Below are 16533 nucleotides of genomic sequence, written 5' to 3'. Positions count from 1 at the left end.
CTGATCACTTGTAATGCATTTACATTTTTTTCTATTTCCTCTTTTTTTTTTAAGATTTTTATTCATTTATTCATGAGAGACACACACAGAGAGAGGCAGAGACACAGGCAGAGGGAAAAGCAGGCTCCATGCAGGAAGCCCGACGCGGGACTCGATCCCGAGACTTGAGGATCACGCCCCGGGCCAAAGGCAGTCGCCAAACCACTGAACCACCCAGGGATCCCCTATTTCCTCTTTTTTAAAATGTTTGAAACACTAAACTGATTCTGCATCCCTCTAAATGGATCACCACCTTCAGGTTTAAAGTGGTGCCTTACTGTGATCCTACTCCTGGCTTCTTTAAATTTAGAATGCAGTGTGTAATGCAATGAACGGTATTAATATGGAGGTATTTTGTACTTCACACAACCTGTGCTTTTTACACTTATGATTTATTCTCTTAACATTTTTGTGAGGCCAAGATTATTTCCTGAGCAACCTACTATACACATGGTGCTATTTTATAGGAATCAGAGATCACCAATTTATTTCACTTAAAACTTTCTCTTCCCTTCAAAACTCAAAGATTAGGTGACCACCTGATCACAGAGAGAACAGCGAAGAAAAACAGGCCAAAGGTGCCATGACAAACACGCACAGGAAAGGGCGAAGCACTGAAAAGCATTAACTCATCTGTAGAGAATACACAGTGATATTTATATAACTTAAAATCTTCACTAGCTTTCATGTTATTTTCTGTGTGCTTCATAACCTCACAAGGTTCTCAGGTGAAGAATGAACAGTTCCATGGGGCACCTGGATGGCTCAGGAGGTTAAGCATTTGCCTTCAGCTCAGGTCATGATCTCAGGGTCCCGGGATGGCGCCCTGCATCAGGCTCCCTGCTCAGCGGGGGCTCTGCTTCTCCCTCTGCCCCTCCCCCTGCTTGTGCTCTCTCACACTCTAATAAATAAGTAAAACCTTTAAAAAAAAATAGAATGGTTTCACTTCGTATATCGTAAAGAGTGGAATCAAGAAAGATTAGTTTTGCTCTATAGCAAAGTCAGGACAACATAGGACTTCACACTCAGAGTTGAATTCTAAGATGTCTGAGAACATCTCTCTGGGTTCCACATTATATACATCTAAACATTAACCAGAGGAATATGAACTCAAAGAAGAGTACACTCAAAGAAACCAAAATGCTGTGAGGCCAAGCAGAGGAACCAGCAAGTTACTCCAATGTACGTCCTCTTTCCTGATCCTCCCACATCAAAGAAAATCAGGCTAAAGATCAAAGAAAAACATTCCCACTGTCAGAATGATTGACTATACTAATAATTTCTGAACAGAGACATGGATTCCTTGCCAAAGAAAATGTAGCAATTTTGCTCAGTTGATTATTACCCAGCACAAAGTCTACTAAGGTTTTCTGGGCAAAACTAAAGTGCCCATGGACTAGCTTCCCTAGTTCTCTTCGGCTCCAGTAACAATAACTTGGGCCTCTCAAAATGCTTGCTCATCCGAGAGGACTGCTGGCCACAACACAGACCTGGGTTCAAGTGTAAGCCTGTCACTCACAGGAGGAAAGATTCAGAACACCGATTCCTAACAATATCACTACAGATCCACTGTGAAACTGGGATTCTGGGAAAGTTACTTTTCTACAAAAGGTTCACCTCCCTATCACAGCACAATGACTTCTTTGCATTTCTACTATGCCAAATATCCAGTATGCCTCACTGCAGGTTATTTCTCAAGAGTCAACCAGGGCCAAACTGCATTAGCCAACTGCAGCTCTGTGAGTTAATGCGTTCCAGAGGCAAAGCACTCAACCCAGGTTGGGGAAGAATAACCAAATAATTGTTCCATACCTGATCTCTCTTCTGGTACCAAGTGCTGAGAAGAATGCAAACAACAGCAAAGGCTAATTTTTCAATCTCCTACACCACCTTCAACATGGCAGGAACACAACATTTATTTATTCAACTACAGTGAAATAATTGTAATACTGCATACACTTAGGACTGCTTTGTAGGATCCTCGGGAAGAGTCCACCTTGCCTCTCCCACATCTCTCCTGGTGGCAGTGGCTCAAACTCGCAGAGGACAAGGGCTGGTATTTGGAACCAGACTGCACACACAGGCACCGTTTAGATGAACTCACAAGATACATCATGTCATCGGTCGCCAGAGCCAACAGGGAGGTTAAAGACCAGTACATGACCACTCTCCATCCCTCACAGATGAACACACTGAGGTCCAAAGATCACGCAGCTTCCCCATCCACTTCTTTTTTAGAGGAATCACCCAATAATTGACTTAACATATTGCTGAGATTCAATCACCAAACTCAGAGGCTATCCGTCTTTTAGATGAGTGGTAAAGGCATTCCCAAACATTCTGAAAAGTGTTAGTGAGGGCCCAGCCACGTCAGTCCACAAGACCAACTCACTGCTCCTGGCTAGTATTTATTCCTAAGCCAAATACTATGAAAATCAAAATCTCCCACCCTCCAATGCTGCAGAGAAAAGGGGATTTGTTTTCCTCTTCCTTTCACTTGACATCTAATACAACTACACATGTTACCACGCAACAGTTTTTCCAGGAGAGCCAGAAATCCGAGCTTAAAAGCAGGAATGGGCTAGTGAGGAAAAGAAAACCCGCCCAAGTTCACCCACTGCCTTAATGTCTTAAGATCAGATGGTATCTAAAGCCTAGGACTCAGGTTAAGGAGTGGAGTTAAAAATACAGAAGACCCCAAAGAGTTAATATAGTCCTTCTTACTTCACTTCTGCCCTAAAAACACAAAAAAACAAAGCAAATTAAATCTGGTTCTCTTTCATATCACATTCCAGAGAACTTCAAAGTGCAAAGTAAACAGGTAAGAAAACACTATTGTTTTTAGAGCCTTAAAAGGCATTAAAGTTTATCAGCAAAACCAGATCACAAGCCCAAAGGAAAAACTCCCTTGGGTCATTAAAGAAGTTAAGAACTGAGCAACAAAACCAAACAGCCATCTGACTGCATTACAGAAATGTTCAAAGGGCCTGAATCATCATTTCTTAGATGGTAAAGAGCAAACCACGTACCTCCTCCAAAATTCCACTATGTGAATCAAGTTCATCTTAATGAGCTTAACAGTCCACGTTTCCCCTTCTAGCCACGTTTCCCCTTCTAGCCATGTCTCGAGTGAGGTACACACTCAGTACTACTCCACAAACACTTAAAAAGTCTGATTGCTCTATGCTTAGCACCAGAGCCTTCAGGCAAAGCACCTGCCCATCACTGAGACACAATCTTGGCCTCAGAAAGGGGACAGACGTTCAATATTCTCAAGTTATTAGAAGTGTACTCTTGGAAAAAAATCAAAGCTTCTGAGCTCATAAACACTGACAGCCCTAAACGTTGCCAAATGGGTCTGTAAATTCTGTGTTTATTTACTTGTGGGCAGGGCAAGGCATCAAGTGAAAACTGATGCTGATTCTGTCACTGAAGACTTGGAGCCCTTCTCCTGTAATGCATCAAGAAAGGCATCTTTCTTGGAGAGAAAGGGAGCTTCAGCTAGGAGAGAATGCTGACATGCAGGAAACCAAGCTCAGTAAGCAGAGGAACAGGCTGAGGGATGCTGAGATAAGAGCAATTACAGGTTTCCTTGCTAAATACATGGTCACCCAGGGGCAGGGAGGGAAGATGTGGGGGGAAAGGTCTATTCAAACTTGATGCCTTGCACTCCCAGAGCCTCTTATGGTAAGTAGCTAAATGTGCGCATATACAGAAGTTACCTTTCAAAGTACAAAAGGAGTTCACTATCCTATGGGCGGTTAATGGGAACTCCTTAGATTATAAGCAAGGACCAGCAGAAATAATCCCATAGGCTTCACACAGAAAGGAGAAGTCTTGGCTTCCCTGAGCATACCGCAGCTGGGGAAGAAGTCATATGGGTTTTTCTCCTTCCTAATAGTATTTCTACCTTTGTCATCTAGACTTTCCAAATTATATTTATAGAAATATCTATTTCAACAGTCATGCTGCTATCAGAGATAAGAAACACTGAGTATATGCTGGGAAGTGTAACCTAAATTAAGCTGCAAAGGCTACTTCCCTGGAGATTTCTAACATGTAATCTTATTCAAAAGCACAAACCAGAGACCTATCCCTGGGCCTCTGACTGGCCCTCAACTGATAGAAACACCCTCTGGAAAATCTACCTTCAAAATCTAGTTACAAGAGAGCTACTTTTTAAAACTGAAGTAAGACTCTAAATTTAACATTAACATTTGGAAGTTTCTGACTTTTTTGATAATCTGTTGAAAGTGCAGAAGATGTGTTCTTCCAATGGAAAACTATACATGATCGAGGCCCTCCCCCTAAGTTACCTGATTCTAAGGAAGTAATTTTACAACCCTGGAAGTTCTAAATAATTACAGCAATTCAAACTATTCTTCATCTATAAACATGTAAAATCTGCCAAGTCTGATAAAGGTTCAAGTGACTTCCCTCTCCACGAGGGAAGAAACCAGTTTGGGTACTGTTTCCATATTCATTTTAATATCCCTGATCTATAAATGTGTCTGTTCTTTGCATTTTTCCTTTGACCTGGTTATAACACCTGCCTGGTTTCCTCATTATAAGCAAGATAAAAATTTTCACATGTTCATTTTATATTTGTATCAGCATCATGATTTTACCTTTTTTTGAAAATCATCTTTTAACAAAAGCTAAAATCTCTAGGTCCCCAAACTCCCCCACCAAAAAATGGGAACATGAAATGTGCAAATAATTACAAAGGGTTCAGGACATCCTGAAGGCCAGTCATTGGGGCCCATATTCCCCAGGTTAATGTCACCCTCTTTATTTTTTTTTAAGATTTTTATTTATTTACTTATGAGAGACAGAGAGAAGGCAGAGACACAGGCAGAGGGAGAAGCAGGCTCCTTGCAGAGAGCTTGATGCGGGACTCGATCCCAGAACCCCGAGATCACGCCCTGAGCCAAGGGCAGATGCTCAACCACTGAGCCACCCAGGCGCCCCAATACCCCCTCTTTAAAATGAATAATAATGTAGCTGTAATATGACAAAGTATCCTATTATATGTAGAGCAAACCCAAGCCCTGTATGTTGCCTATAGATGAGAACTATTACCCATTACTTAAAATTCTCCAGGAAGAGACTTATGACTATAACAAAAAATGAAATTCTGATCCAAGTTACAATAAGGATGAACCTTCAAAACATCACGCTAAGTGAAAAAAGCTAATCACAAAAGACCAGACATCATAGGACTCCACTTATTTGAAGTGTTCTGAATAAGGAAATCTACAGACAAAAAGTAGTTTGGGGGTCACCTAGGGCTAGCAGACCAGGAGGACATAAGGAAGGGACTGCTAGGGTTTGGGGTCTCTTCTGAAAATGTTCTAAAACTGTGGTGATGGTTGCACAATTCTGCAAACATAGTAAAAACCAATGAGCTGTATGCTTTAAAAAAAAAAAAAAAGGCATTATGACCCAGCAGTTCCATTATGTCTACCAAATGTTTTCTCAACTAAGACCAACCACCCACCAAGATTCACTGGCTTTCTTTAAAGAAAACAAAACAAAAAAAAAAAAAAAAAAAAAACCAAAACCCAAAGGCCTTTCTGAAAAAAGTTTCCATATGGGCCAAAACCAGCAGAAACTCTGCAATTCCAGGAACAGAGAGTAAAGCTTTGGACTCCAAATGAAAGCAATCCTAAGTATCTAAAAATAACTTAAGAAATTGTAGAGCAATTATATATAAACTAGACAATGTAGGTCATTATTGTCTAAGGTATACATTTTTAAGAGTCTATAAACAGAATTACTAAGTGCTAAAATGATGAAATTTTTTTAAAACTTCCTTGGCAGCTCACAAGCATGCACTCTACTCCAGCCCACTACACAGGATATCAAAAAAGGACAGCCAGCTCTAAGTGTTGTTCTGAACTGACACTCATCACTACTCCTATGGACTCTGAGCATCCTGTTACTGGTGTTCTACAGGCAGCTGTGGTGCCCTTGAAAGTCTGGACTGGTAATCAGAGGCTTCTACTCTAATTTTAGCTCTGTGTGACCTCTGGCACATGAGCCTCTGTGCAGCTGGATTTTGCTCATCTGCAAAAACAGATGCCATTGTTATAATTCAACAAAAAGTTCATAAGGCAAAAAAGAGATACTCCCTTCAATCAACCTACAGGGTTGCTGTGAATATCCAATGCAGTAAGGTAGTAACAGATCGACTGCAGATAATAACTACTAAATATTTAATGACCTGAATCTCTGATGATAAACATTTTTCCTTTCCTCTTCAGTAAGCAACGAGGAAAAGTAAGCTTTGTAATACCTCAAGCAAAGTCCCACAGGCAGAGCCTGAAGAGGCTTTAAGTGGTTTGCTGCCCATGTCTACTTGTGTTTTCTTAGAGATGATCGTAATGCTCATCACAAGCTGCTCCTCAGTTTAATGAGACAGATATTAAATCAACTCTCAGCCTTCAACTAGCTAATTCAATCAGAAGGTTGCAAGTGCTCTCTTACCTACAAAGCAGGATTACATTGGTTACCTACTCATGTTTACAGATCATAAGCCTGATTTCAGGGATCTGGATAGACTGCTGTTGACTGCTATAGTTATGACTCTTGGGAAAGCATCTGAAATCACAAGTTTATCAAAAAGGGCTGGGTTGCACACATACCCTTAGGCCGCTGTCTGCCCTGGTTGCAATGCAGCTAGACAAGGAGCAGCCCCCCACCCCTACCTGCCACAGCATGCTTGTGTTCATCCTCCAGACCTTCCTACTAGGGTCTGAAAAGAGAATTTTCTACTTGCCTCAACTGTCTCAGCACTAGTAAGACTAGAATTCAAGATGATTCTAAAAGGGAGTACATCAGTCCTATCTCCCAAAATGCATTTCAGAGGAATACATTTAAATGCTTTCAGAAAAACCTCCAGGAAAAAAGGTCTCCCTAATAAGGAGTGCAAAGTGTAAATATACCACAATAGCTGCATAGGTCTCAAAGAGTTCCAGAGGACTATGGTTTTACCTTTGAATTAACTGCTACAAATGGTGATTTACAAATCTAAACTCTGCCCCTAATAGAGAACCATGGTTGCTCTCTTTCCCTCAAATGTCTATTAATAGTTAGAGACGTGATAAATAAGGACTCGGTAGGCATTCACTCTCCAGGGAAATCACAGAAAAAAGGAAGGGCACTCCACACTTTAAAAGTGCCAACCCTACCTTTAGGAAAGAGTTCTCAATGCTATCTCCCACGTCTAGTGTGCAGATAACAGAAATACAAGGTTTGCTCCCCAAAAGCTAAAAGCACAAGTTATGCATTAAGAAAACCCTGTGGGAGTATAAATCGGTACAGCCACTTGGGAAACCTGTCAGACAGTAGGACTCAGGACCTGGCAATGTTATGTTTACCCAAAGACATGTCCAAGAATGTAGCAGTGTTATTCAAAACGGCCAACAATTAGAAACAGAAATGCTCATCAACTATAGAATGAATAAACTGCGGTATTTTATACAGGTAAAACTACGCAGCCCCAATTTTTAAAATCACTGCCACATAAGAGCATGGCTGAATGTCACAGATTCGGCAAAAAGGACACTCGCAAATGAAAATATACTGTATGTTCCCATTTGTATAAGGTTCAAAAATCAGCAAAACGAATCTGTAGTGAGAAGGATAACCTTTTGTGGGTACCAAATGGGAGGGATAGGAGGACTTGCCCAGATGCTGGACATTTTTGGTATCTGGGCAACAAGTAGTGCATCCACGTGCAAATATTATCAGCCTATACAATTAAGACTTGTGCCCTTTACTGTTAATGCAAGTTATACCTCAAAAAAGAAAACTCTACTGTTTTTTTTTAATTCAAAAGTGATTTATCCACTTTATGGGATAATAGGCCACATAAATAATAGTGTGCCAGAAGAACAGACCAGAAGGAAGACTGTTCTGCAGTTTCTCCCTGTGCAACAGGCAAGTCATTCATTCATCAAACATTTACAGGTTGCCCATTTCATGACAAAAAGCTCACATAGGTATATTAAGTCAAAAAGCACTGAGATTAAAAGTGCAACTTACTAGGTAAGATGTAACAATTTTAAGTCTGTATGCACCTAGCAACAAAATCTCAAAATACGTACAATAAGATCTAACAGAGCTACACAGAAATACATAATTGAGAAAGCGTAGGACTAGAAGAGGCATCCACAAAACAGGAAATCCAAATAGTCAATATACAATGAAAAGGACACTTAACTTCATCAGTAATCAGGGAAATGCATATGGGAATCAATTAGCTCTCACTCTACTGGATAGGCAAAAAAATAAAAAGCCTTGTATACACCGAGTTTGTCAAACTGTGTAGGAACAAGAAGTCTTACACAACACTGTTGCTAGGAGTATAAACTGTATCAACTTCTTCTGAAAAGTCTGGCATTATTTAGTGAAGTCACAATGCAGCAATTGTATTCCCAGGAATAAATCCCAGAAAAACTTAGACTTTTAATCACATGTCATATACAAGAAAGTTCATTACAGTAATGTTCAAAAAAGCCTCAAACTGGAAACCACCCAAGTGTCCATCACCATGGATTGGATAATTGTGGTAGTAATACAGTAAAATATTATGCAACAATGAAAATGAATGAACTAAAATTCATGAACTACACATAACATGGATGAATCTCACAAATATTGAGCAACATAGCAAACTCACAAAAAATACATAGAAACTGATTTAGAGGAAGTTAAAAAATGAACAAAATTAAACTTAAGGGCATATACATAGATGGTAACACTTTTTTTTTTCAACACAGCAAGAGAGTGTTCCAAAAATCAGAACCGTTACACCTAGAGGGGAGGAAAGGAGATATAATCAGGGTGAGGCACATGAGACTAGGGGTAAATATTCTATTTCTTAACCTAGGGGATAGATGTATGACTGTTTTATTGTTTTTCTTAAAAATGTAGGTATGTGCCTTATAATAGCTCTCTATATGTATTAATGAATTTCACATGAAAACATTATTAATTACAAAGGAGGACAATCCCTTCTCCTTGCTTTTCCTCTTCCTACCAAATAAAACATGAACCTAACAGCTCAAGCTCAGAGCAGCTATCCTGGACCAGAAGGGGATGCACCATGTGTGTGGAGCCTAGGAATGGCCGTATCAGCCAGGAAGGGTCTACTCTGGGTTTCTCTTACTTTAGAGAAATTCATTTCTACCTTTTAAAAATCTCTATTACTTTAGTTTTTCTCTTCTTTACAGCCAAACCTAACCCTATTGGATATGTTCGGTGATCTGGACAAATGAAACACTTCCTACAATTAAAGCTGTCCAACAATGGAAAGAACTCCCTGAGAAAGCATTCTGCACCCACCCCTGGCAGAGCACGGTGGAAAGGATTTCCACACAGCAAGGGAAGTTGGGCTGCAGGATTTCTAAAAGCCCTTCAGGCAATTAAGATTCTAAGGCTACTCCTGGAAAAAAGCAGCTCCATCCAGCCTTGCCAAAGCCGTGGCAACACTTTGCCTCTGAATCTATCCTTCTGTTATCAGTGAGAACATTCCTTTTCTAGAACATTCCATGTTCTATCTGTTCTTCAAGATTCTGCTAACAAGCTACCTTTTCCTATGTGCCTTTCAGAACCAACCTGACCTCAACTTTAGCATGCTGGCTATGCTCCCTTGGCTCCTCCAGATCCTCCACCCAACCTTCTCCACTTCTCTGTGCCTCACAGGCCTGCGTTCTATGAATTAAATCACCCAGGCCCTTACTTATCCTCTGGTTTCCAGTTGGGTTTGGCAGATGAAAGGCTCCAGCATTAGATCAGAGGGTGGGAAAAGAAAGAGTCTGAGCTATGTATCCCCCTTGATTCCCTTCCTGCTAGGCTCCCAGTTAGCAGTGGCAGCATTTCTATAGGTTACTCTCTCCTCCAGCTAAACTTCCAAGGTTCCATAAACTACTCCCTCTTTGCCCCTTCAGGCCTAAGAATGATAATAGCTCTTAGCCCTGAGGTGTCTCACCACCCTTACAGGTCTCTTAACTCTGCCCAGCTTTGTAAATAGTCTTTTATCTTCTCAATCACACTACTGGTGGGTGCCAGGAGATAACTGATAGGTCCAACCAACTCTTCAGCCTGCACTATTCCATCTTCCCAGATGCCTATTTCCCCTCACCCCCTAGCATGGTTTTTCTCTCAGTAATTGTGTTCTGTATGTTTCTTTATACAGACTGATTCACTAAAAATCAATTCCCTATGGAAAATTCTTAATCCCAAAACGATTCCCAGTTCTGCCACCAATGTGTACAAACTGTATATAACAGTATATTGGGCAAAGCCTAATTAAGAAAGCAAATGTTACTAAAAATTTCCTGACACACAGACTGCAAAGCCAAGCCAAATACTGGGATTTGAGGTTTATCTATTTATAACCCCTCCTTCCTTTAGACTGATGGCTAGAGAAATTATTAAACTGGTTATTATCATTTTGCTTTACTAGTAAGACTGGAACAGTGCCAAATATAGTGCTCATCTCACAAGGGCCATACAAATGGTCAATAAAATTTTAAAGGTCCTACCAGTTCCCATGAATTTTCCCTTCCTTCTAGACAATCTTACAAAAAAGACACCAGATTCAAATACTAGAAATGAGCTTTTAGTGTCCATCTTTTGGTTTATTGCTCAAATCCCAGCTGACATTCAGAAAGAAAGCATGCCTGATAAAGATTTGAGGCTCAAAGATAAAGCTCTAAGATCTGGAAAGATTCCATTTTGAACCTAACAGACAAAACTGAGACAGGCTTACTGTTTCCAAATCAAGAGTGCTGCAGAAATATTGCAAAGGAAAGCATTTCTTAAGCTTCTACTGTGTTACAGAAGATTATGCTGCATACCGTCCAATATATACATTCCAAAGCAGCAGGACTTGATCCATGGGCAAAATAACCCCAAGTAATACTGTAACAGACCCACTAAACTCAAAAAAAAAAAAAAAAAGGCTCATTCTCCCACCCATATGAAAGCAAGGGCTACCCAGATGCTATGACCTATTTTAAGGAACCCTAGACCAGGGTTTCTCAACCCAAGCACTACTGACTTTTAGGCCACATAATTCTTGGTGGTGGAGGGCTGTGTGCATAGTAGGACATTGAGTTGCAGCATTCCTGACCTCTAGCACTCAAGTATGACAACCAAAAATGTCTCCAGACATTACCAAATGTTCCTGGGGAGCAAAATCACAGTTAAGAACCTTGACCCTAGATAAACTATCACTCAAACCCCACCCAGCACTACCATGGAGTGTATGATTCACCAGGTGGGAAAAGAGAAAAGCCACCCAAAGCAGTAGACTTAGCTTTATAAAGTACCCTGCTCTTAAATGCTGTCTTTGACAACTTACAAAGTGACACCATTCCCTAGCAAAGTGAATGGTTGCCAAAGTGGAGAGTTAACTGCTAAAAAAAAATTTTCAGACTTGAAATCCTTCTGAAAGCATCGCAAGTCTCCAACTAACACTCTTACCTTTTTTATTCTCGAGACACAGGTGGACAGTATTACAGTTCATGACATGAGTGAGCAAATGGAAAAAGCCAGGCAAACCACCCTTATCAAACGAGGGCAAAGCTAAGGGCTGGATGGCACTGAAGACAGACAGCCCAAGCTCTGTGGTCTGGAATTTGAGGCTTGTTATGTACAGACTCCAGTTCATCTTCATGCATTAGTGTCACAGTACCCTGTCCACACAAGTAGTTTCCAACCCTATCAAACTCAATGACCTCTTTTTAGAACAAATATTTTATATGCCCCTTTATCATTCTGAAACAGAATTCAAAGACTACCTCTATGAGCATAATTTTTAAAATTTCAAAATGATGCCCTAATTTCTAAGTAAGAGAAAATAAATGAAAAGACCTGGAAAATAAAACATACTTTCAGGCAAGACCATACTAGAAAACAAAAGGACCCCCACAGCCATGCTTCCAAAGTGGCCCCTCAGAGGGCAGAACTATTCCACCCCCCACCCCCACCGCCCCACTCCACACAAACCCTCTCCCATCAGTCACAAAGCTCAGCAACCTCTGTCTCTTAAGGACAATGTGGCCCAGAGACAGCATCACAGAGCAGGTAAGAAGGAGGGATTTGAAGTCAGACCAGTCATAGTAAAAACTCGGCTCCACCACCTCATAGCTGCGGTACCCTCCTTAAGCCTGGTTTTTCACCCACAAAAGGAGGATGCCAGCATATTTTTCAAAGGGTTTTTGTGAAAATTAAATGAACATGTAGCATATCTATTTCTTGCACCTAACATGTGAAATCTGCTCAATGACTGTTAGCTATTAGACTTATATTATTATTCTTGGATCCACCTTGGATTGTGTCCTAGCTTATGCCCATTGTATTCCCCCAGCAGAAAGGATGGATGACAGGATATCCATTCATCAGAGATGCTCTAAAAAGGATTCACATACAACACAAGTAAGAAGTTGCATCATACAGCCGCTAAGATTGCTTCTACTTCTGAGGCTCTACAATACACTGCCTTGCATGGAGATAGCTTTTATTAACTGAAGTCCTTTCTTCCCAGTTAGAGGGCCCAGAATATGATGTCTCACACTTCATACAAAGTAGCTAAAGAATGCAGATAATGATGGTTTACTGCCCCCCCCCCCCCCCCCCCCCCCCGCGACAACCTGGGCCTGGCCACTAGTTCTTTACCATTTGGCCTCAAAGAGCACAGCATGGGCACAAAAGGGATGACAACTTCTCCAGAAAAGCTCCTCAAGAAATATGTTCAGTATCCTCAGATCCTGAGTATTCTTGAGAGCCAGTCATTATCTGTGAATTAATTCCTTACACCAACAAGCAAATCAACAACCTAAATATTCTAGATCATCAAATGAAGAAATGAAAAGTAATGGTGGTGGCTACAGAAATACTTCAAAACAGGGATCCCTGGGTGGCGCAGAGGTTTGGCGCCTGCCTTTGGCCCGGGGCGCGATCCTGGAGACCCGGGATCGAATCCCATGTCGGGCTCCTGGTGCATGGAGCTTGCTTCTCCCTCTGCCTGTGTCTCTGCCTCTGTCTCTCTCTCTCTCTCTCTGTGACTATCATAAATAAATAAAGAAAAAAAAATATTTAAAGAAATACTTCAAAACAAAACGGATACCCAAGGTAATATTCTGAATAAAAAAAGCACTGACTGGTCAGACTGTTTAAGAGAGCCCACAGGCCCAAGAAGTCCCAAGCACATCTCTGGGTATGAAGGTGTAGCCTACTTACACCCAAGACGGAAACCTTAACTTACACAAACATACTGATCTGTAAGAGGAAAAACAAATTGCCAATTGTTACAAATCATTCTGCATTGGCCCACTTAGGTGGTTATTTCTGAGTAGTGTAATTATTGGGGGTTGTTTCCTTTTGTTTATGTATAGTTCTCAATTTTTCTAACACATGGTTCCTGAAATAAGAATTTAAAATCACATAAGGCTATTTATCATCTCTACTGACAATCCATGAAATTTGAGGCAAGAGGCTATTTTAAGCGAACTCTTTATCAGGATCTGTGAATAAGCGAAGTATTTACCTAGGTCTCTAAAGTCATCCTTGCTCTCTGCCTCAGAACAGAACTTAGTTTCCTTCTTTATCCCTCCCACACACCTTATAGGTTTTGCCACCACAGAAAGTCAGCACTGGGTATAAGAAACCCCCAGGTTTTTTTTACTAGGTTGGTTTTTTGGGTTTTGTTTTGTTTTGTTTTTCAATTTCCCAGTGACCACTACCAGCTCTCTGGGGTAGTGAGATAAGGAGAGGGACAAAAACTGTTCTGAAATCAATGTTTTTGTACAAAGAGACATGAGACTCAGAGAAAATCAGCTTATTAAAAACAAAATGCTCTTTTTCAAGATAGCTATTGGAAAGCCATGAGCTCCCTGCAATACTCACAATGAAGAGCCTCTATGGAATCATAAATGCTCCAAGAATAAAACCTCATTTTGGTAAACACTCATTTGGCAATGCTATTCTCCTTGCTCAGATAATAATAATAATAATAATAATAATAATAATAATAATAATAATAAAAACTGCACAAAAAGATCTGGAGAGAAAAAAGTGTCTTCCAAAGCAGGCATATTCTTCAGCGTAACCAAAGAGCTTAAATTCAAATGAGTTTAACTCCACAAGCATTTGCTAAGCACTTACTATACACAGAGCACCATGACAGTTGTTTATTCATCTTTCAACAAATAATGACATGATGACTGCTTTCTGAGGAATCGTAACTCTAGTCTGGGAGGCAAACACTTATAAACGAATAAATGGAAGCCCCAGGCAAAATTTAATAGAAGTTTTTAAACTGTTCTGGAAGTATGGGAAGGGAAAGATTAAAATCAACTGCAAGAATTCTGTAAAAGATTCTTCATATCCATTCAATATAAATATACTCATGTATTTAGTACAGTCATTTAGCCATCCCAACCAGTAACCCCGAAATTAAAAGGCAGCAGAAACGCTCAGCGACCAGAAGCAAGCATCAGAAGTGAGATCTACAAGCTCAGATCCTTTGATCTAAAAATAAAACTCAAGAGACGAGCTCCTCATCTTGGGGGCGGGGTGGGGGGGTGGGGTGGGGGGGATGTTTGGGAAAGACTCACCAACATCAGAAGGTCCGTACCGGGCATCGTCCTCCCTCGGCCGTGCTCGCGGCGCCTCCCCTCTGCAAAAGGGAACCGGGTTTGTTTACTTCCAAAGCTTTAAACCGTCTCCCGGCCCGCCTAGAGTCCCGGCAGCAGTCTAGAAATGGTTCTCTCCCTCCTTTGAGAGCTCCGATTTCACTCCCAGCTAGGGCGCCCCGCCCCCAGCACCCGAGCCGCCCAATCAGGGCCCTGCTGCACCCTGCTCCCCTCCCACGGCTGACCCGACGAATCCGGACCCGGCCTCCCGCCCAGCGAGCCCCCCAGGTGGACGCCCGGGGAAGCGCCCCGCCCGCCGCCACCTCCGCCCGCAGCCCGGGGAGCCCGGCCCCGCAGCGCAGCCCGGCGGAGCATCGGACGCCCCGAGGAGCCCGGCCCCGCAGCGCAGCCCAGCGGAGCATCCGACGCCCCGGGAGCCCGGCCCCGCAGCGCAGCCCGGCAGGGCATCGGACGCCCCGGGGAGCCCGGCCCCGCAGCGCAGCTGGACGGAGGATCGGACGCCCCCGGAGCCCGGCCCCGCAGCGCAGCCCGGCGGAGCATCGGACGCCCCGAGGAGCCCGGCCCCGCAGCGCAGCCCAGCGGAGCATCCGACGCCCTAAGGAGCCCGGGTCCGCAGCGCAGCCCGGCGTTGGATAGGACGCCCCGAGGAGCCCGGCCCCGCAGCGCAGGCGGACGGAGGATCGGACGCCCCGGGAGCCCGGCCCCGCAGCGCAGCCCGGCGGAGCATCGGACGCCCCGGGGAGCCCGGCCCCGCAGCGCAGCCCAGCGGAGCATCCGACGCCCTAAGGAGCCCGGTCCCGCAGCGCAGCCCGGCATTGGATAGGACGCCCCGGGGAGCCCGGCCCCGCAGCGCAGGCGGACGGAGGACCAGACGCCCCGGGAGCCCGGCCCGCAGCGCAGGCGGGCCGAGGATCGACGCCCCGGGCGGCCCGGCCCCGCCCCGTGGCCCCCACCCGCAGCCCTTCCTCCCTTCGCAGGCATCAGCGCATCCCGGCGGCCCCGTCCGCTCCCACCGCGCGGAGCGGCCCCGGCGCCCTCCCGCACCGGTCGCCGGCTCCCGCCCCTCCCCCGCGCCGCCCTCCCAGCCCGCGGGGCTCGGCGCGCCCACCCCAGCCCGCGCCCCCGGCCGCCCGCCCGCCCCCCGCCCCCCGCCCACCCCGGAGCCCTCCGCCCCAGCCCGACCTTCCCCCTTCCGGAGCCGCGGCGGCCCCCGCCTCTGCCCTGCCCCGAGTCCGCCGCCCCGCTCCTTCTCCCCGCAGCCTCTCCCTGTCGCCGGCCCGGCTCCTCCTCTCCACGCGACCGACTCGCGGGCGGCGGAGCGCGGGCTCCCCCTGCAGCCGCCGCCGCCGAGATTGGAGGTCCCACCGCCCGCGGGCCCGCCCGCCCCGCCCCGCCCCGCCCCTCCCGGAAATGGCTCCCCGGCCCCGGCGTGCGCGGCCCCGGCGTCGAGCGCGCGCACGCTCCGGCCTGAGGCGGGCCGGGGAAGGGGCGGGGCGGGGAAGGGGCGGGGCGGGGGCGGGGCCTTCCCTCCGGGCCCCACCGCGCGTGCGCGCCGCCTGCTGGCCGGGCCGGGGGCCGGCACCTGGGGAGCCCTCCGGGGAGGGTGGAGCCGCCCCCCTCCCTGTCAGGTAGCCCCAGCTCCCCCCTCAGGTTGCACTTTATAGAAACCAACTTAGGGTCACGCTCGGTCCCTTGGAGCCCTTGAGGGACTCAGCCTGCGGAGCACCGCACACACTGAGCCAGAGCGGCCGCTCAGGACGGGTCTTCTCTAGAGAGACCTTTGAGATTTTAACAGGTGACTGAGCCTTGCCCCTTCTCTCTTTCC

At 44.8% G+C, this 16533-nt stretch overlaps 1 protein-coding gene across 1 annotated transcript in view; it reads right to left on the bottom strand.

Annotated features, from left to right (window-relative positions):
• Nucleotides 1-15981, bottom strand: part of SGPL1 (sphingosine-1-phosphate lyase 1) — a 52184-nt gene extending 36203 nt beyond the window's left edge. The window contains exons 1-2 of the mRNA XM_077894877.1: nt 15891-15981; nt 14670-14731 (exon numbers count right to left, since the gene is read on the bottom strand). Coding sequence (XP_077751003.1) covers nt 14670-14696 — 27 coding nt within the window. The 5' untranslated portion in view covers nt 14697-14731; nt 15891-15981. The remainder of the gene's footprint in view (nt 1-14669; nt 14732-15890) is intronic.
• Nucleotides 15982-16533: the final 552 nt, after the last annotated feature.

The sequence above is a fragment of the Canis aureus genome, chromosome 4 (genome assembly GCF_053574225.1).
Source record: "Canis aureus isolate CA01 chromosome 4, VMU_Caureus_v.1.0, whole genome shotgun sequence".
In the NCBI taxonomy this organism is placed as follows: domain Eukaryota; kingdom Metazoa; phylum Chordata; class Mammalia; order Carnivora; family Canidae; genus Canis; species Canis aureus.
The sequence above is the reverse complement of the archived record's forward strand: the minus strand, read 5'-3'. Positions and strand labels throughout refer to the sequence as shown.